Raw genomic sequence first — 22621 nt, 5'->3', positions numbered from 1 at the left:
CACAGAACTATAACTAACATTAATGAAATAAAACTCCTACCCCAAAAAAGGATTTATACAGTATTTAGTGCTCCTCAGTGTTGAATTAATGTGGTCAGAGTAATTTAGCATAAAGTAGTCACAGAACAAATAAAGGTCAGATACAAAGTCATGTGCCACAGAACGTCCCAAACTAAATACACTTCCTTACACCAAATTTGACTTCCATACCCTCATTTTCTGAAAATAAAAAAAAAAAAAAAAAAAAAAGAAGAGCAGTATCACACAGTTAAAAAGATCATGTAAGAATAATTGGTCACGTTAGCTTGAAAATCTTCAGCAATACATGAAAGGGAACTAAAAGAACTGTGATTTCTGAAAATTCCAGAGTGATATAACTCCTGTTCAAGTAACTTCTATCCTGTATGAAAACCCATTCCTGATCACTGATAAGAGGTGGCCTGCTAAAGCTTACACAAAACAATTACACTCTGCTATACACATCATCTTCAAATGTTGTACTCAGGAACTGAATAATGGTCCTCCAAAAGATGGTCCTCCAAAGATTCAGCCATGTTAAAATGTAAAAGTTTAATCATTATAAATTCTGCAGCTGAAGGGAAAAACACTGTAAAATCATTGCTTGTTTAGCCTTTGTTTCCAAAGGAATCATGCTGTCTTAGGTTTTGAAGTTACACACAAGGAGAAAATACATAAACAACATTAAGACTAGCAAAATTTTAGATGGAAAGCAAAGTATTTGATGTAATTAATTGTGTGTACAGACTTCACACTCGTGCATGCTTTAAGAAAGTACATATAACAAACATTTATTAATTTGCAAAAATAGAAATATTTTCGTACTATGTTAAAACATGCCACTGAGAAGTTGACAGCTGCATCTGCACATTAGAGACACACAGGAGTATGAGAGAGAGATGCTTTTAAACTACCTATAGCAAAATGCATCAGGCTTACAAAGGATCTTAACATTCTACCAAATGTTTTTAGTTACAGGGATTATTTCAAAATGCATTTTCATTTAAATGAGGCAAAGCATATAAATCACATCTTTAAATATAATTTTATTTCAGTCTTGGACTGAATCCAAACAAACCCTGTGTATCTGTTCTCCCCACCGCTGGATTTGCATATCAGAGGATTGTTTGATGTCAACAGAAGATGGAGACCAGGTTTCTTTTAATTTAAAAACAAATACACAATACTTCTAAGTATGTGTACATGAAAGCATAGTTACTTGATTTAAAATGCATTCTGAAATTATCATAATTATAACTAGGTACTTTATTTAAACATTCTGAATTACTATTTTTTTAACTCAAATGCAAGTACAAGCGGTTATGAAATACCATTCACAAAATGCCTGAAATGGGAAGATTTTCAATTACACATTCCCATTCTGATTTACCTTAAGTACATCAGTGTACTTTCAAAGTATTTATGTACAAGTTTTCTTGTGACACATTATTCGCTTGCCATCCCTAGCACTACAGCTGATGTACACTACAAAATCGACTTCAGTTTTTACAGTGTGAGGATGCAACTTGAAGCGTGTCAGATGTGGTCTCATTCTGCTGAAGGCATTAATAATTTTGCAGGACAATAATAACCTCCTCCAGAAAACATCTATGATATTACTTAACCCCAGAGAATTTATCCATCTAAAGAGGATGGAAAAGAGAGCCGCTAGATTTGGTAACAATGTTTAAAACCAAACAAATAAACAGACAATATTTTCATTTGTATGGGCTTAAAAATAATATAATTATCTTTAAAATAAACTCAAAGAACATTATGTTGTTCAGTACTTAATTACTCACTCTATCTTCTTCCCTCAAAATACACATTCTCATTTTTTCTTAGGCTGTTGTTCACTCATAGGCAAAATAGTGATAAAAAGTCACCACCAAAAGATGAGTTTTGCAAAACTAGCTATTGAAACAAGTTGTGTGCTTCTAGGAAACACAGGCACATTTAATTCTGAGAAAAGTGAATAAGGAAAATACAATTTCTGTTTAGAACCTTACCTTCCAACAAGAAATGTAAGTTCATTGAAAACACAGACAAAACTATTTTTATGCCAAACAGCGTAATTAAATTCATACAGCATGCATGAACTGTATTCAAAACATATTCAAAGGATCCTTTCTTTTCTCCTTCATTTAAGAGAGTCCACAATGCAAAATACAGTTCTAACGATTGTGGTGTTTGCTCCCTCCTTACAGGGAAGCCAAAATGCAGAAGATATGATGATGCAACAACAATTTTTAACCTCTGTTGCAGCACAGCATAGTAGCACCACAGTCAATGCTGAAACTAATCCACTGCTTAGTGCCTGAAGCATTCTAAAGCCCACACAACCAAGTTAACTTCACACATTTCTCTCCCATTGTACACAGGTTGGCATTACCTGCCCAGATTTGCCCTCAGAGGAATACAGCCTGACATACAGCTCTCTAAAGTGCTCTCATCTTCAACACTTCATTATTCTCCTTCTTCCACCCATCTTGGGCTCAAAGGACAGTCCTGATGTCCCCTCAGACCACTGACCTTCTAGGGTGTGACATTAAAAAAACATGATCCTGTCTGAGGTGAAAGATCAATCTCAAACTAGTTGAAACTGGGCAAAAAGGGAGCTGCCTGTACATGTGCATTAAAAATTTGGGCAGTGCTGCAAGCCAGTGCTTTATCAGGTAAACAGAACACCAGGCACACTTTGGCAGTAGGCTGGCTCCCAGCAAATATTAATTGTTTTGAAAGCCATATCCCATGGAATTTCCATCTCCATCTGAGAATGAAATCACAAAAAACTACTTTGAAGAGTCACCACAATGTCAGTACATTATAGTTAAAACTGCAATTCAGTCATTTAATACAACTGGACATTTTGGTGGTCAGAAATTTGCTAATCAAATGCGTTAAAGAGCTTTAAGGCAGGCAGGATATATCACCAGTTCATATTTCCATCACTTTTACAGAATGACTGAGCACTTTCATTGTGGGAAAACAGAATTCTCCTGGTTCTCTAATGTACTGCTAAGAGAAAAATTAAATATTCTCCAAATGTTTCCATCCTAATGAAATTAAATATATCTGCCCTGCACCTAAATAGCAAACACTATTCAGTTTCTGGACAAATAAAATGTAAAGGATAGATGGAGAAAAAAGCCAACATAAACTCATGAAATTATATCATACGGAGTTTCTATAGATGATGGTTTAAAGGTCCAACTCCAAAAACAAAAGTGACAGCACTTAGCAGCTGGTCCTACCTAGAATTGAAAGGCACAATTCAGTTAATACTTACAGGAAGCACGCAGGACTATGTTTGGATTTTATAATAAAACTAACAATTTCCTGCAGATGAGTAGAGAGAGTGAACACAGTCGATTTCAACACAACTGGAAATTCAGATATGACTGCCTTCATCTCAATAACCACTCTTGGAAAAAATTTAGCATTCAGTTCTGATGCTGATTATTGGAGGATTTTAAGGGATGTGATTTAGTCTCATTTAAGTCTCACTGAATAGAGAATAAATAGACATAAATAAGAAAAAAGACAACACAAGTGTTTAAGAAGCTAACTGGACTAAAGAAAGCAAGGTGTTTATGAACTTCTCTTGCAGGGAGTTGATAAATTGATCATCTAAACAATTTTGCAGAGTCATTATTTAAAAAAAGAAAAGAACTGTGGAACTGTCAAACAAGCCCACAAGAACATATATCTGAATTTTTCCCTGCCCATGCTGTAGCCCAGAGCTTTTTTTTGAAACACTGTACTTGGAAGAAAACTAAAACAAGAATGATGATTTCATTAGTGTAAACAGATTCCTTCCTCTCTTTCATGATTTGATAAAAACCTGAATCACATTTTTTGTTCTCATGACTTCATCCACAGCTTAAAAAAATACAAAGCACGGAAGGTTTTTACATTTTACTGTATAAACTTATAACACAGGGATTCAACAACCAGATCCTAGTGAGAAGAAATTTGAACTGAATCAAGAGGAAAGAGATGCAAAAATGATTACACAGAACTTCTGAGTAACACAATAAAGATCTTGACCACTTCTGACTGTGTTTCTTTGGAAGCTTTTTTTAATATGGACGAGCAGGAAAAACAAAGAGGAAAGAGAAGGTCAGGCAGCCATAACAGGAAATTATGAAAGCACAAGCAAGAGTTCTCACTCTGTGAATGTAACAGAAACAAATCACAATGGGCAAGGACATGCACGGTCAGAAAGACAGACCAGTGAAGATGGGCCACAACATTCCAACATTTTGGAGACTCATGAATATAGAAAGGATGTCTGTACCTATTTTTAAAAGCTATATAATTCTAGTAGCAATGCAGCATCCCAGGAGTTTTGTCTGGTTCTGTTCTTTGATTAATTCAGCTGCCCGTCTCTTTATACCACGGCAAGTTTTCTGCCTTTTTTTTCTTGCTTTCTATGCAGAACAAAAATAGAACCTCCCACCACATTCTGATTCATTCATTCAGTTTGATATACAGTGTCATCAAATTTGCCTACATTTCAAGAGCAGCAGCTGTCTCTTACTTGTAAAAAGAGAACAAATACCAAAAAAAACCCACCCAAACTCTTTGTCATCTATCAGCTGAACATAACAAAAGCAGCAAGTATTCAGCCAACAAAATGATGAAAATAAAAATATTTACCTGGTTTGTTTACCAACTTTCATTAACAGTTGCTAATATCGCCCCTTACTGAAGATGTCATACATTTATTTTTTACCCTTCCAGAATTCACAAAAAAAGAGTTTTAAAAAATTAGATCTTCCCATATTAGTCATCTTAGTATACAACAAACTTTATTCCAGAGGTAAAGACTAAGATACAGTACAAAAATTAACACACAAAATAATGGTACTAATAGAAGTACCTACTAGCATCAGAAGGACAAGTCAGTAGAATTAAACTGTGGTCTTTTCTTTAAAAAAAACATCAAAACACAAAAAAACCCAAAACTTAAAAAAAAAAAAACAACAAACCACACCAGAAGAATGCTGCAGGGACACCACAGAATTGAGACAGAAGCATCTTCTCAAACAGAATCTTATTGTACACAAAATCAAAAAAAGGACATTCACTTACAAGAAGTAATAAGCCTTGTAAAAAATGCAATGAAAATTTTTCATGTTTTACCTTTTAGTATATATTCTCTCATGCTAATAATCAGACTTAGTAAGACTCCTGATTAAACTCATATTCCTTAGAAAGCTCTGCACAAAGTCACTTTACATCAACGTATTTTTAGCCACCTTTCTTTGCAAGGATTCATTTCAATTTTCCTTATTAAGCAGACCACCTACAGACCCTCTGTTACACCTAACACTTCTGCTGATGCAAAAGAGCAAGGACATAGCGTATTCAGAAATACAGATCACCTGCTGAAATCCAATATACTTTCAGAACCACTAATATAAAATTTCCAATACTGCATCATTTTCCTGGTCTCTGCTGTTATTGCTGAGCAGGGCTTCTTAAAACACACAGCCACACATTTAAATTCAACAGTATTTGTTTACATGCATCTCTCTCCAAAAAAAACCCCTTGGGAAAACTGATACAGCATGAAGAGGTGAAACTCATGCTTGAATCATTAACTCTGCTTCTTAATAAAAAGCAATAGCATGACACAGTAAATACAGAGACTACCAACTTTTTTTTTTCTTTTCTCTACAAACAAGGCAGACTGATTTGAAATCTATTCTGAGCAAGTTACCCACATAGTGCAAACACTGACGGTGCAAATTTTTCAAATGCAACTCTGTGAAAAATTAAAATTAGTCCCCAAGTATTGTTTGCAGGCATTTCAATCAAGAAAAGTACCCAGATATTATTAAATAAAATCTTCTGACTTTCCCTGCTCTTTAAAGATTCACAGACAATTTCAGAACCAGTGGGCAAAGGTGGAAATGAAATCTCCAAAGCCTATTGGTACAGCCTGCATAAGTTAAATGAAGTTTACTGTTAACTTTTCATAGCTGACTGACACCGTTGTTTTCCCTGTGTGTACAGCCAGTACTTCCACAACAGCTTCAGGTGTGATGTCTGTGAAGGCAATCGGCCACAAGACAAAACACTGGTGATTGTCTAATTATTTTAGCAGAAAATCTGCCTGCTTATTCTTATTGTTCCAGTGGCAGACACACACAATGGCTGACTCCCAGCAAAACTAACAAGGCTGCCTGGCAATTACCCAGCCCAATTATCCCAGTGATTATAAACTGGGGGACCAGCCAGCTCTCATTCTGCCAGCACATGTATGTAATGTGCACAGGGTAAACTGGTGCTGCTGCTCTCACTGCTTACCTGTGGCAAAGGTGACAGTGGAGCACCTGTCAGACACCCCAGTAACACACACAGGTGGAAGAAAAGCTTACCAGAAGCAGCTCTACCACCCTGCCAAGGCTCTGTGCCTTCACTTTTTATTTTAAGACTTCACAGCTCCATCCACAGAGCAGCCACTTCCCCTCTGAACACCCTGCCCCACGTTTTTACCTGGTACACAGCTAACACAGACACACAAAGTTGAACAGAATGCACTGTTTTTTTAATTACAGGAGGTAAAAATTTAAAAAAAAAAAAAAAATAATTAACAGCTTTAAAAAAGGTTAGTGGCAAAAATTAGCCTGACTGGTTCAAAGCCCCAGGTTCCTCCTTTAGGAAAAGGCATATAAAAATAGTTTAGCTTTGATCTGTAATTAGGACACTCCGTGTTACACTATCCTATTATATTAAAGGCTTCTTCAAGCTACACTATCTTTTGAAGCTTTTTTCAAAAATGAGTAAGGAAAAAAGCTATGGTAAAGGTGATACAGAAAGCAAAAAATAAACCACTGAGGAAAAAAATATTTTGAAGCTTTTAACATATATCAATGATGCAGCTTCAGCAAAGTGCCAAACTATTCTATATTCTAAAACATAACCATATGCACAATAAAAATACTTTGTGTGAGGTGGTTTGGTGTGGGGGTGGTGGTACTGGGTTTTTTTTTCCTTTAAATTAAATCTAGCAGTCATGGAAAGAAAAAAAAGCATGAGACACTGCTGAAAGCCAAAAGAACCAGATTCCATGTTTTAAAATCTACAATTATAGATCAAGATGAATCAGCATCATAAAAAGAAACGAACTACACAAACATGCACAAAAGACTACTTTAAAAATACTTTTCCCAAAACCAATATGTCAATTATTTGGACATAAATATATGTCTAAGAAAAATCTCAGAACTAGAGCCACTGTAATTTCTCCTCCTTTAGAGTGTTTGTATGCAATTTTCAGTTCTGTTTTATTTATGTTAGAAGACCCTTTACTCATTCATTCATGACACTCAGCTAATGAGCAGTTTGAAAATGTCTCTAGGCTTTGTTTATTGTGCACTATTCATAACCTATTATTAAACATAAGTTTCAGCAAGGGGTACAGTTTCCTAGTATGCATTGTTGGAATATTAAATTAATAAAATATCTTCACAAATGGCCTTAGAAATGATGAGGTAGTAACATCCCCATTTTACAGATTAGAATGTGGGCCAAGAATAGAGATCAAAAGTGTTAATTCTGGCACCAATTTAAGTACCTCCTTCTCAAAATACATAGCTTTATGAAACAGTTCATCTTCAAAGCACGGTTTCCACTCAGAATGAAGTTATGAATGCTCAACACTTCTACAAATCAAGATCCAGAGTTTTGCCTTGAATGTCAGAAATACAGAATAAGCAATTAGAATTCTCCCCAAAAAGCAATGGCTGAAGTGGTTTATTCAGTGTCCCTTAGGAAAAGAACAAGTATGGTCTTTAGAAAAACCCTGTACTAATAACAAAATTGTACTAATCACAAAACCTTTTTTTTTTCCCCAATACCCTGCCTAACAAAGAAGGCAGCACAGCTGCACCCTCAGAAGAGTCACATCCCATCCTGTTCCCAGCCAGTCTGACTTAGTTCATCCAGGCTCTCTCCCTGCTGACAGCCAGTTTGTTTGTCTCAAGGATCCTTGCCCCATCTGTCCCACTCTCTGACACCTCAGCTCTTCTCCAACCTCCCTGTCCCCATGTCCAGGATTGGAAATCCCATTTCACAATTTCCCAACGCACTACTCTTACTCTCTTACACTCCTCAGTCTCTACTCCCAGTGGTATAAATTCCCTGCTTGCCTTCTCTCAAACACTGCCAGCCAGCACAGGTGTGCCTGTCTTCCTTCTTCCCAGTCAGATCTTCTCTCTGTGCTTAAGGATCACTTAAGGATCAGCTACTTGTTCCAGCCTTGTCTTCTCTCAGATTACTCCCTTTCCCAGGTTGTTAGAAAGAATAAACACCCTTGAGGCAAAGGAAAGCTTTAGCTCACCCAAAGCACCTGGAAAAGCTATTTCTGGCAATGCCATTTCAGTCACCCGTCATACTCCAGGTCAAAGTACTGACAGTCACTCAGGTCATGTCAGCACCAAGAGACACAGGAGGTTCACACAGCTCTACGCATACAGAAATTCTCAACTTTTGGAATTACGCTCCAGCAATTTCTGTTAAGCACATATGCTAGAAGAATTGAAATTTAGGTAAATTTTGAAAGCCATTACTGTAAGAAAAATCTCCTGAGTTTTAATCTGTTTCAAGGCACAAAGGGGCTTAGATTATTTAAAGATTCAACGGTTGCATGGTATTATAATGAAATGTTGCATGCAGCGTGTTAATAGGAATTTACTATATTTTGACAAACTGAAAACATTCTCACACAACTAAATATTTAGCAATCCTAGCAGCCAACAGTTAGTCCTGCTGGACGCGTGTGTGTGTGGCAGAAAACAGCTTCTGCAACACTGCCATTCAAAATACACAGGAAACATCACTTTTCCCACCAGCTTTCCAAACAGGAATACCAACTATCTCCTACAACTGCTAACGTTTTAGATCAATGTTTTGGATAATAAAGAGATACAGAACCAAAAAATAGCCCTCAGCTAATAGCTGAGGGTTTCCCAAAATCCTGGGAAGGGCATGCAAAATTTAACACATGGCCACCTGCTGAATTCGACACTGCAGCTCTTCCTTACACAGATGCTTCCCTAACTTCATACTCCCAAAAATCTTGCAAATATTACAGCAAAAAAATATTACTCCTGTGGCAATTAAACAGTCCAACTATAGCTACCATGTACTATCAATACTTATCTGAAAATCCTACTTTCTGCAAAAGCATCTCTATATTTCTAGCACATGCCCAGAACAGCAATCCACCAGAAAACAGGTGGAAAAAACAGCAAGTAACACTTCTCCATTCCCAGCAACACAACCAGCTTCACTGCAGTGAGAATGGGTAATTATGGGTTCTGAGGCACCCAGCGCTCAGGGCAGCTGCTGTGCAGACAGAAAAAAGAATGAGCTGCTGCTGCAGTACCTGCCCCCTCAAGACACTGCCATGCTACAAGAACAGAGGGGTGAGATGCACCGCTGAGCTCCCAAAAGCGTCTCTGACCTGCACCTGTTCACCACTGCAGCTCAGAATGAAGAGACAACCCCTCCCTTCAGCACTGTGCAGGCACTGAACACTTCAGGTGAGGCAGACTGTAATAGCTGTCCCTTCCAAATGACTGCCATTACAACACATCCAGAGATGCCCAAGGGCTGCCACCTCTCACCGTAACACGCTCAGGCTGCAGTGGCACGGATGCTGCCGTGGAGTCGTGGGTGCTTCACACCAGCAGGAGAGCAGCCTGCTGGCATAGCTGCCAGTGAATGAAGCTAAAATTGCTTCCAAGCTCATGAAAGGGCAGGCTACCCCTCAGACAGGTAAGCTAGCCAACCTCACAGTTCTGCAAAGTCTCAAACACTCCAGAGCTAATGTATTTTGGCATGGGAAGGAGGGTCTACATTCCAGACCATGTGGAGTGGAGAAATTGACTGATGCAGTTTCATACAGTGAAGCCCAAAATATCCAGCACTAGAGAAACACAAATTATACTTGATGAGACTTCATACAAGTCTAAATAGAGCTCCAGCTCCTTCAAGGAACCATTTAGATCTGCATCAGTTGCTTGGAAAAAAGTGACTATTCCTGCATTTGGACTATCCTATAAAAAACAAGCTCAAGGATAAAGAATTCACTGGTCCTAGCTATAGAAACTTGACATATCAATAGGAATTTTATACTGATGAAAGGTTTTTAAATATTTGTTATTTTACCTAGATAATTATAGTATGTTTATCTTTATTTGAAGTTGAAAAAATACACACAAAAAGTGCTGTCTGAGGAGTGGCTGAAGTGCCTAGTTGACATTTTGTAGAATTCAAGTTATTTTCCATCTATCTTGAGACAGCTACATACATATTTTCAACTTTTCAGATGAATGCTTTCATGCTTGTTTCCAAAACAGGATTAACTTCCTTAAGATCTGTATGACACATTCAGTTTAAAGTTTACTTTTTTTTTGGTGCACTAAGATTATTTTCCAGAAGACCCTAAAAACTAAAAGTAACTGCAGAAATTAAATAAACAGCCTTTGAAGTTTATTGCTGAGTTAAAAAAACCCCACTATTTTAGTGCCTTGATAACATCCCTACTTGCAAGCCTAGTAATTTTATATTTAACCTTAAATAATATGCTAATTATTCTGTAAGATAACTCAAATTCTCTTGTTCCAACACCTTCAGGACAGACTTTACTAACTAGCTCTTTTTACTGAATTATTACACTGTATTTTCTTAATTCAATTAGTAGAGTCTTCCTTATTTGTGGAAATATCTTTGTTCAATATATCAACTTGAAAACAAGGAAACAAACAAACTAAAAAACCCACAGAAAATGTTTGTAGCAGAGGAGAACCACGACTAATAATAAAACGGACCAAGCCTCAAACTTGCCTTACAACATATTATTGTATTGCAGAATGAGGTGGTATTATGAGGTAACACTAGTTCTCATGAACTACCCTGAACCTTGGCAGCCACATACTATCACATGTTCTGCAGTGGAGACCACAGACCATGAGGAACTGGGACTTAGCACAATAGTTAATAATGATTTACATGCAATTCTTTGAGGTAATAGTATCCAGCAACCCAATTCACTGGCAGAAAAATCAAGAGTTTTTCTTTTTTTCACCACGCCCACAGAAGGGTTACACAGTGCTGAAGTACTGCAGTGCAAAACCAACTGAGTCAAACACAAACATTTTCACCTCACTGGTGTTTCACTCTCAGTTTTATTGATATGCCTCATTCAAGTATTCTAACAGGCCACTAAAAGCTGTACAGTAAGAAATCCTCAATTTTGAACCCTCTTGCTTTTGAGAATGGAGACTATATTGAAACATCTCCCTGTGACAGAGATAATTACAAAAATAATTACGGTAAAGTGGATTAAATCTTTGTATGTACATACATAAACACAGCAGCAGAGAGAACACATGAAATACCTCTGCTTTCATTATGCGATATGTAAATGCCAATGCACAGCTGCTTTTTTTTGGACATGCAGCAGATTCTATGAATTCTATTAGAATACATCTGAATGCACCAAGTGATTTTCCTCAGTTGTCTATACAATGGGGACAAAGAGAGTATTATTCGCAGGTGACAAGAGGGACAATATAAAAGCTGGGCAGTAAGGATGTCGTTCATTAAGAGAAGAACTAAGGAATTCATTAAGGTGCACTGTGAGGCACAGCAGCCTTATAAGTATTCTCTGATGTGCCAATAATGTCATAACAAATACCTAAGTAAACTAGTTAAGTAGTTTCCCCTCAAATTATCATTGGTTTTAGTGTCATTCAAGCTGTGGTCATTCACAATTTCAGAAACATCCCAAATTCCCTCTACAAATCACACAGCCTGGTATCCAAACACTGTTCTGAGGGTGTTTCAACACTCTCCAACAACTTAAGACTAACATTCTAGCAAGAACACTGGAAACCAAAGGAGTTTATTTGTCTTGGTAACACAACATAGTTATTTACCTTAATAGTGTGACAGGCAGCTACTCCTCTAGGAAGATTCCATGCTATTACATATCATGTATTTTTCAGGCAATTTTTAAACTACATTTTTAAGACTGGTGAGCCCCACATTTAAACTCATATTGTCAAAGTAATCTACCAAATCATTTCCTCCACCAGCAGCATGAAGACACAGTGCATTGTGACACCTCATACATATTTAATAATAGCCTGATAGGCTGTCATTAACATCAAACAGCAATCTAAGTTTGCTACATTAAACATGATCCCTGTGTTAAGAGGACAATCACAAAGTGCCTCCAAGATCGAGCCTGTAAGAAATACCCACCGACTTGAACAAGGTGTAATGAGGCCAACTGCACTGAAAAAGCTACACATTGGATTTAAAATTAAATAATAAAAAAAAAAAAAACAAGGGGAAAAAAAAGCTTCAGTGGGTCATAAGACCAGACATGCCATAAGGCAATCTGTCACAGAGTACTCATATTAGTAACTGTTGTGTCAAAACTGAACATTCAAAAGAAAAGACAAACCTTCCTTTATGTTTTATGAAATGTAAGCCCACAGAATCAATAATTCATGAGATTAAGAAAAATACCACATTTGGCTATAAATATTAACAGACGCTGTCAACCTGCTTAGAACTAAATTTTGATTGTCCTACCTTACAATTATCAATTTAGAAAGGAATATTCCTCAAAGGCTCAAAAAAAAAAAATCAGCATGAAAGTCACTAATGAAGAAATTAACATTCTCTATTCATGTAGGTCCTAAGCAAAACAGTCTAACTGTGTTCTGTGCCCAGTGCTGCTGAGTGAACACTAATTGACTGGCATTGTTTGTGCCCACAGTGGTGGTGTGCTGTGTTGACAGCAATAATGCTGGTGTGCACACAAGGAAAAATGCTAAAAGGACATTCCAGACCCAACATAAGTGGAAAAACAGAAGGGAACAAAAGGAAGTAGTTGTCAAATGACGGAGAAACATTAAAAAAGGCATTTAAAACTTCATATAAGTTTTAGAATACAAAATCTTGCACAATGGGTCTTTGATAAATTTTTTTGATTAGCTAAATAGGTGTTTAAATATTACCAAAAAATTCGATTAACCTGTAATGCACAACCACACGTTAGTAAACTCACTTCATGTAATCTCAAAGAAATATGAAATATATTATTAGCAGTTCAAGATCTAGAAGACATTTCTGCTCTAGAGGAGTTCTCTGCTTTTACTGCTATTATTGAGAATGAAATATTGGAAGACAAAACACAACTGAACCTAAAAATCCACAATGCCATTAAAATTAATTGTTCTAAATGGTGGTGACTGCTTTTCATTACAAGCTTTTTTTTTTTTTCCTCCCTAGTGCTAATATAACTTCAGTCTACTTATGGCCCCAAATGGCACATTCTGAGCAAAGTGTTAAAAATACCTACATAAGCATCAATATCGGTATACATTAAAAAAAAAAAACAAAACAAAAAACAAAAAAATGAAAAAACAGACTAAACACCTTACTTTCCAGATCCTGACATTTTCACTGCATTTCACCCAGTGATGATTACACAGAATGAAAAGCCAAAGTTGAACATTACATTATTTTAAAAAAAAAAAAGTTAATCCCTACCTTTATCATTCTAGAGAGATCTCCAGCATCTGCTAATTCCAACACTATGTTCAGTTCATTGTCTTCAATGAATGAGGCATAATATTTGATTACATTTGGATGATTCAATTGCTAAGAAAGCAAAATAGTAATACACAGTTTAGTGTAGAGCATGTCACATGTTTTAAGACCAACATAGACCATAATTTACTTAGGCAAACAAAAAATCCCCTAAAATCTATTTCACTATGATATAAATTACAAAAATTATATGCTGATGAGAAGCATTTAAAAATACTTTGCAAGAACAGGATGTCATTTTAGGATCTACATGGTGACTGACATTGCAATTTTAGAGGAATTTTACTTCAATGTATATATCCTATAGTATGCTAAAACTATCTGGAACAGCAAAGTTGATTTTTGAAGTAAATAGCAAAATCAATTTTTGAAGTCAGGATTTTACCGTACAAAGGACTCAGTCATTCACAATATTGCAATTCTGGCAGATATTTTTACTTGAAGTGTTATTCATTATTCCATCAGATTTACTTCTCAATATTAACTTTTAAAGTACTAAAGATCACAAAATTCTTCAAAGTGAGGCTTTTAAAAACTGTACACAAAAAACAGTGGACATCCCAATCATGTCTATGAACAACATAACATTTTTTGATGATGGCTGCACATTTTCTAAACAAATCTTTTACCTTAAGAAGATCTATTTCTTTGATGCAGTCAGCACGGGCTTTGGCATCCATTAAATCAAATATCTATGCACAAAAGATAGAACATTTTTATTAAGTGATAAAAATATAGTAAATTAAGTAATTATTATCATAATTTCACAGCATCTATAAAGCAACTTGAATTATGCATTTCATGAAAAGATGTAAAGTTACAGTAAGAAATATTTCTAATGTTCTGACGCACTGATTTAGGGCTGTAGCCATTGTTTTAGTCCCCTTATAGGAAGCAAGTCCATTTTAAGTACAAGCTTTCCAACCATTTAATTGCCACCTCTGCGTATCTGTTCCAACACACAGCAATAACTTAGCACACCTCAAAAATGGTTCAAATCTCAGACTCCTATCCCATTCTGCCACACCATTTTCACATACTGATTCCTTAGTATTTAGCATACCTTTTTTCCCCTTTGTCCTGGGGTGACTTCAAGATGTTTGCATCCCCAATCACCTGGTTTATGTTAATATATTAAGTTCTTCACCTTTAAGACTGGCTCTGAGAGCAAAGTGGGGGGAAGGAGGAGCGCACAGTTTGTGTTGAAGGAAAATATCACTCTACTGCATCCTGCTCCTGAACTGTGGTGTCTGCAGCATGGACAGACAGTGGGACAAAGCTTCTCTTTTACTGTTAGTTAGTTTTAGCTACCTGAGGCAGAGGAGTTCCCTGGACTTTTTTCTCATTTTTTTCCCCTTGGATCTGTTCAAACCTGCTCTGGACTGAACACCCAGCCAAACTCACGCCTGTGGCCCACCGGGGCCTGGGCCTCGGCACTTTCCAGTGCTGGAGGGACTGATAAAAACTGAGCGGGCTGAGCTACACCACATGAAAAGGACTTTTCCCTGAATTTGACATCTCATTGAACAGTGAGAGATTTTATTGTTTAATACTATTTAATTTCTGTAAATTAAACAGGTTTTTTCCACTTCTCTACAAGGAAACCTCTTTTCCTCAACCAGTTGGGGGAAGGGCCAGTTGAATTTGCTTTTCTGGAAGAACCCCATTTGGAGGTTCTCTCCCAAATTTGCCCTAAACCAGGACACCCTTGGTCTTGCTACAGTCTTCCATTTCAATTCTAAATAACACATATTATTTTACTCTCAGGATCAAAACTTCATTGTCACCTCCAACTCCTCTGATTTCCTTCCCTTCAGCCAGCAAAGAAGTGACTTGGGTTATGCTATTTGTTTATTAGAGCCCTTTTTTTCTAAGCCCTCATTTGTCACCTTGATTTTTATAGGCTTTTACAGTTAGACATCTCTGCTCTTCATTTTTTACTCCACCTCACATCTACTCCAAATTATTTTGCAATGTTTTGCAATGCAATTTTTGTCTTCTCCAGTTAGCCACTCTTCACTAATTTCAATTTTTGTTTGAAGTACTTTTTCCTGCCATTAGAGTCTTTGTCCAAATTCTACACATCCATATTTAATGTAATGTCTATTTTCACTCCTTTTTTCCCACCTCTGGGTAAGTGAGTTTCACTTCACTTTCTCAAATGTGCACCTCCACACACTGACAGTTTCCCATAAAAATTACCAAAATGCTGCTTCCTCTAAGAATTCTTCCTCTCTCATTTGTAATTAGTTTCTGAATTTAACAAACAAGTTTAACAAAACGAAACAAAAAAAAAGATCACCAACGTCTTTGTGGTCTGTGTATTATATTTGAACTATCCAGAAGAATAAGAGACACCCTCAGCTTTATCCACGACCACAACATTTATGAAATTACCTTTTCCAGTTAGAACTTCTTGCGCACATCATGTTTCTAGACAGTCCCCAAGAAAAGATATATTATGTCCTGTCAAAATCACAAGTATCTGGTTCCATAAGATCAAAATAACCAAAAGCTCAACAGCTGGCAACTTCTATTTAATATCTTACCACTAACCCCCAAAACAAAAATATGGATTAACAACAGTTTCAGTACTGAATGTGGGCAAAGAGGTCATCTCAAACCAGCTGCCTAATCAATTAAATCAGACCTTCCTTTCCTCTCCCCAAAGAAGTTAAAACAAACAAAGTCTGCATTTGATTTGCTAAACCTCACCTTCATTTTCTACACCACTCTGCACAGTAAGTTTGTCATTCCTTTAATGAACTGAAAGGATAAGTCTAGAAACTTCATGTATGGAGCACAGGCCTCAGAGAGCACACATATGCTCTTGACTAACCACTACTTCTCTTGACACATCCCATCTTCTGTCCTCAGAGGTGGCATCAGAAACAAGAGCCTGGACTGGATACCAGACTCACTTTTTGAAGAACAGGGAGAGGGGGGAAAAAAAACCAAAACCACAAAAATTCCAGATTTACAGAGAAGAAAAAAAAGGGTAGAAAAGAAAGAAGAAAACAAGAAGAAAACAAAACTACTGAATAAGAAATTAATTGAATAAGCCATCACACAATTATTTGTATACTAATGCCATGATGATGGGAAATAATAAATTGAGTTAAAAGCAGTTATTCAAGCAGGAGACTGTAGGGGACTTAAAAGGAACACAGCAAGTAAGTTAAGAAAGAAATGCTAACACTGAGAAAGCAATTTCAGATGCAGTAGAAGAAAAGAATACTATATGTGAAATTACAAGTACAGGTATTAAAAGATAAGTAACACTGATGAAAAACAGAAAAGAGCTTATGAATTCAAGTTGGAAACTTTGAGAAGGAGATGAAATAGTCTGTTGTAGACTATCTATCTGTTACATATCTACACTTTGAATGAAAAAGCATTGCTCTTTAATAATTCTGACAACAGATTAAAGTCCTTGAGTTTGCTACAGTCATGAGGGAGTCTAATTATTTTCCTAGGAAACATTTTAGAAAATCCTAATTATTATAGGTAGCTCATTAACTGAGGAAATACTGAGAAGGCATGAAATCAAATATTTTTCCTTATAACCTGAGAGACTAGAAAATGGAAAAATTTATACACCATCTCCCAAAAGCAACCAATGGAACTGTACCAGGAAACAAGTAAAAAAAGGGAACAGGTACAGGGGAGCATCTTGAGGCTTCAATTTTTGCCAAGTTCTAGACAACAGTGAGATAAGATCATTCCTTATAAACGATACAGAGATTCAACTCCAAACACACTGGAAAACCCAACCAAAACAGGGGACAGAATTTCAGACTAAAAACTGTACACAAACTGTCTCCTTGTAAGATTTGGAAAAATACCAGAAACTCAGTTTCAAGATTCAAACCAAATGAGCTTCATGATGTGGCAAAACAGGGCAGCTTGCACCTGTTAATGGGCGTTCCAATATGCCAAGAGGCATACTAATTCACCTATTCCAGGAACAATCCCCTACACACCTAAACTAACAAGTTTTCCAAGAAAAGTCTTTTTACAAGCTATGCCTCTGCTAGGGACATAAATCCGTACCTCTCACAGAGCAGTAACAAAACAACAAAAATAAAACCCTAGACCCAGGGTTTTGTGAAAAATCTAGAATCAAGGCATAGGAAAGAAAGACAAATTTTTTGGTGTGTATTCTGGATAGTATTTCCAGTACTTCTAATTTCTTATTAAATAGTATGGAATTGACTAGACCAAGCAGCTGCTCTCCCCAAAGGACAGACTTAAGTTTTATAAACATGACTCCCTCTACTTGTGCTGCACTTCATAAGCATCTTTGTAAATTTATCAGTTTCAGCTAAATTGGGTACTTAAAAAATTACCCAAATTAAATATATCAAGGCAGTAAAAGTAAGTCTTATAATACAACCTCAAATACAGACAATCTTAAGATTTACTGTTTAGCACTCTTGTGGTTCTCAGATTTTAATCCAGATCTAACCTCAAAAGCCTATAAATAGCATTTCCCAGAAACCCAGAATTTCAAGTTTCATGGACATTAACTTCCTCCAACAATAAGATTTTAAAAAAAAAAAAAACCCTCAAAAAAAAGCAAAAATATCATTCAATTCATGGCCTCTGAAGAACACCAGACGCAAAAAGCTTTCAGAGATTTTCTCGCAGAAGAGATGTTTTATTTTGCTAAACTGCTGCAGTTCAGACCAGAGGATGCCAGTGTTATAAAGCCATGTCAGCTCACACAAGGAGGTTACTGTAAACACAAGGAAAAAACCTCCATGCTTCCTCACCAGCAGATGACTCAACACTGAAGAACGTCTTACCCTGAAAAATGGAAGTTGCAATGAAAGACTTTAAGAACAGAATTTCAAGTGCATGTCAGAACTCCACATGGCACCTGGCAGTACTCTGAAGGTTTGTTTAGGAGGAGAGGCTGCCCTTTGCCTGCAGTTTGCTGCAGACTGGCCATTAGTGTAACACTGGGGAGAGATGTCAGTACTTCCATCACAACTGGAACAGTTTATAGCTTTGCAGGCAGATTAATTCCACCTTCAGCTCCTATGACTCAGCAAGCCCAGCTGAAAGGTCAGCCTATGCTCCAGCATGAGTGCTGCACACAAAGCTCTCTCACATGCACACAACTTTTAGCCCTGTACAGACATCACCATCAGCAGGCCACAAGTCTCATCCACCCCAGACACACACTGCCTAAGGACTTCCAACCTCTTGTCCAGCCCTCCCTGGGATGGTACTTGTTTTCTGAGCTTGCTTTCAGCTGTAGCAGCACATGCCCTGCAGCTGAGTGAATTAACTCTAAGTCATTGCAGTCAAATTACTTGTATCTAACCCGGTTTGAGATCCAGCTCGGCTCTATATCCAAGGAAATTACAGCAGATACAGCATAACTCCAAAAGAAACTTTAAATCTTTGGATAGGCTTGAACAATAAGCTTTTGGATCACACAAACTGACTGCCTGAAACCACCCAGCAAAGTCTCACATTACATAAAGACACTACCAGCATCCTCCTCCGAGCTCAGGTCAATGATGATGCTCCACACATCGATTATTGGAAACTAGCAGTAATTAGACAACAAATGTTATCATCACTCTAATTGGCTAACAACAAAAACTGCTGTATTTAGATTAGGCTGCCAGGGTATTCATCAGACTAACAATTTGAATTCTTGACTCCACTTATGAGGTCAGGATCATAGGGTAATTCAGTTTGGAGGTACATTTATCTAGTCAGCACCAATTCCACTCAGCACAGACTGCACAGTGTAATAGATTCTTATTTAAACTTTTAATTATTTTCCCCAATTTCTATTTTCAAGGAGTATAATAAGATCAACATTTCTAAAAATGAATTATGATTGTATTAAAAGAAACCTAATAAGCAGCAAACAATAGAGTAAATATTTTTATGATGTGACATTTCCAAAAAGAGTGTAATCAGAAAGTCTAACTGTGGTAAGCTTTTTATCTTAGTTAGCAGTTACTGTGAAACTCCCTAAAACAATTACACAAATACAGCTGAAGAGATTTAAAGGAGCATTTCAAAAGCCCTTAGCAGTTTTTTTCCCCACTTAGCAAGCACACTAAGTGTAATAAACCTTTTTAGCTCTCAGTTTTTCATCTCATCCGACAATCAACTGTGTACAAAAGGAGAGTATAAGGACAAAGATATATTGATAGTTACCACACATCTGTGTGCAAGGCAACTAAGGGATCTCTGGTAACTTTGCACTCAATCTCTTCTCTAGTACCTTCATATGAGCATAGATTATAGTCTCTTTCTTTCAGCATTCCAGAAATGCCAGCTGTAAGTACTGTCAAGAGATACTGGTATTTTTAGAATACTTTCAAAGCTGTTATAGGCTACAGAGCAGGAACTGTTCCTATGCAGATGTGTAAACTAAACAATGGAGTTGCAGTACACGAATTCAACTTCCTGAGTGAAGTTCTTGTATACACGTGCCCAGAAAGCTACAGGCATAGCAAAAAGGTTTAGAAACATGGAACCACCTGATGGAGAACATCAAGCTCTAGCTTCTAAGTCCAGACTGTATCTGATCAACTACCAGTTACCAATCGAATCCATCACCTGAAATGAAGTGCCAAGTTGGGAATGTACCATATTCCACTTGCTCTAGACCATCACTTTTCCAGATTTTCCTTTTCAGCATTGAAAAGGATAAATTTAAATGATAAACCTGTCTGTTCTGTTCGTAATTCTGTATACAATAAAAATACCAAAACACATTTCCAAACCAAATCACAAGCATGACTGCTGTAACATAAACCTTCAGAGAAGTAAGCAAAATAAAGACCCGAATGCACATAAATATTAAGAGATACAACACTGAACAGCAACAAGCATTAGAGTATTTTGCCACCACAGCACTGCTGTGCTGAGACAACAGTGCTTCATAAAGTGTGAAATTACAAGTGCTTTTCTAAGATTAATTAACTGTAATTCAGGCCTGAAGTAGCAATCCATTGACAATGTACAATGAATAATGAATGTACGTCCTAGATAAAAGGATTCATTGTCTGAATCTCTAACATGGGGCCTCCAATTCTGGAATGAAAGGAAAAGAAAGATGGAATAATACAAGGCAGAAATGCAATTAATCTGAAATTTTTTTGAAATATGCAACTTTACATACTTGAAATTTTGAGCAGCTAAGGTTTCCTTAAAAAATAGCTCCTAAATTGAGCCTTACAGTGACTGACTTAAGATATTTACTACTCTTTTGCCATTTAAAGATGATTTGTGATCAGTAATTGCTTACTTTGCCCTTGGAAGTGACTCCTGGAGTGGTCCTTGCTCAGAACACTGCACCCCAGGTGTTTTGCTGCAGGGGTTACCCAGAGATGAAGTAGCAGAGAGGCACTGCTGCTTCCTCAGGCATCATCTGCAGCATAGTCTGGATCTGAGACTTAGCACATGCTAAGAAACTTACCTAGAAGCTTTTCAATTTATACTCCTATGGTGACAGTTTATTTGGGGCTGATATTTTCTGACATTTCTTTAATTCAAAATATAGTTTAGACATTTGTAAAAGTTGGGTAGTGAATACATGATTTTATTTCTGGTTTTATTTAGGTAATATTGTAACAACATGTCAGAAACATAGTTCCATGATGGAAAAAGAGAGAATCTAATTGTTACTTTCCTAATTACAAAAAGAAGATCAAACATGAGAGGATGAAGCACAAAGGGTAAAACAGGAAGAAAAGACCCAACACAATTTTGTGAATTCTGCTGGTTAAATTACTGTTAAAAAAAACCTTCAAGTTAAACAGTTCTCACTGTGCTATATACTCTAATAAAAACCAAATCAAGAATAGTACTTCTTTCTGTCATCTGGACTCTGCAGCAACTACAAATTCAGGAAGAGTGGTTTCTGTCACCTTGTCATCTGCTTGTCCTTTCTCCCACAGCATCTTGCTGCTACCTGTTTCTGCTCACATTTTATTCCACAAACATATATTTTGTACACATTAATATAACATTTAGCAATATTGTACATATTTCAGACAAAATTTTATTAGCAAAAAATAAATATTCTTGTTGGAAAGCTTCTTATGAACTCAAATCTGGCAATCTTTTTGGAACAAATAACAGCCTAAGATCCTGGAACTCCAAGAGAAGATAACTGATGGATTCTAAACCCCATAAGCCCTTGACAGTAAAGACACACATGGGGTACCATCACCAAACAGACATAAAGGAAACAGGTAGACACCTAACCCAGCCAGGAAAATAAAATGGGGAGGGGATGGAACAGACATAACTTGCAAGATTAGAGAGGAAGGAAGGTATCTAAGATGTGAGATGAGAATGGACAGATAATGGAAAAGTAGAAGTTCAGATCTCAGTTATGTTACTTAACACATTGTAGAGCATTTACACACACACTGTCTTAATGTGGAGAGTGAAATCCATGGACAGGTGTAAAATAGAGAGCATAAAGCCTCTCTCCTGTAACTGAAAGAAGCATTTCTCCTATTTTGTCCATGCTGAACTTCCTTTAAAAAGGCATTGGAGAAAAAAAGGAGTATTTTAATTTGAATAAATCAAACATGACTGAAATCAAAAGCAAGAAGTACCATCATAGAGCAGGCCCATTATTCAGCTCCTCTGAAAAGGAATTACTTCTCAACAAAAGACATCTATGAAAATAAATTTTATAGTGAAATTAAGTATTGTGACTGTATTTACCAAAAGTATTTCCAGGCAATCTTAGGAAAGGTCACAGAAACATGGTAACACTTAAGATGGTGTTCTGTCCAAAAGGAACAGCTTTAGATGTCAACTATGCAAGCTGGAACGGCTGTGCCAAACACCCTGTGCTGCCATGAGCCTTCTAAGCTGTCATTATATGCCTAGGAATTTTTTCCCCTTCCAGGTTAAGCAAGTCTCACCTTCCATTCAGACAGGAGTCTCCTACACACATCCAGCCTCC

At 36.8% G+C, this 22621-nt stretch overlaps 1 protein-coding gene across 1 annotated transcript in view; it reads right to left on the bottom strand.

The window, feature by feature from the left end:
* Positions 1 to 22621, bottom strand: part of NEK7 (NIMA related kinase 7) — a 71137-nt gene that overhangs the window by 29095 nt on the left and 19421 nt on the right. The window contains exons 4-5 of the mRNA XM_058842254.1: positions 14292 to 14354; positions 13603 to 13713 (exon numbers count right to left, since the gene is read on the bottom strand). Coding sequence (XP_058698237.1) covers positions 13603 to 13713; positions 14292 to 14354 — 174 coding nt within the window. The remainder of the gene's footprint in view (positions 1 to 13602; positions 13714 to 14291; positions 14355 to 22621) is intronic.

This window comes from Poecile atricapillus, chromosome 7 (genome assembly GCF_030490865.1).
Source record: "Poecile atricapillus isolate bPoeAtr1 chromosome 7, bPoeAtr1.hap1, whole genome shotgun sequence".
Classification (NCBI taxonomy): Eukaryota; Metazoa; Chordata; class Aves; order Passeriformes; family Paridae; genus Poecile; species Poecile atricapillus.
This window is presented reverse-complemented; position numbering and strand designations above follow the sequence as displayed.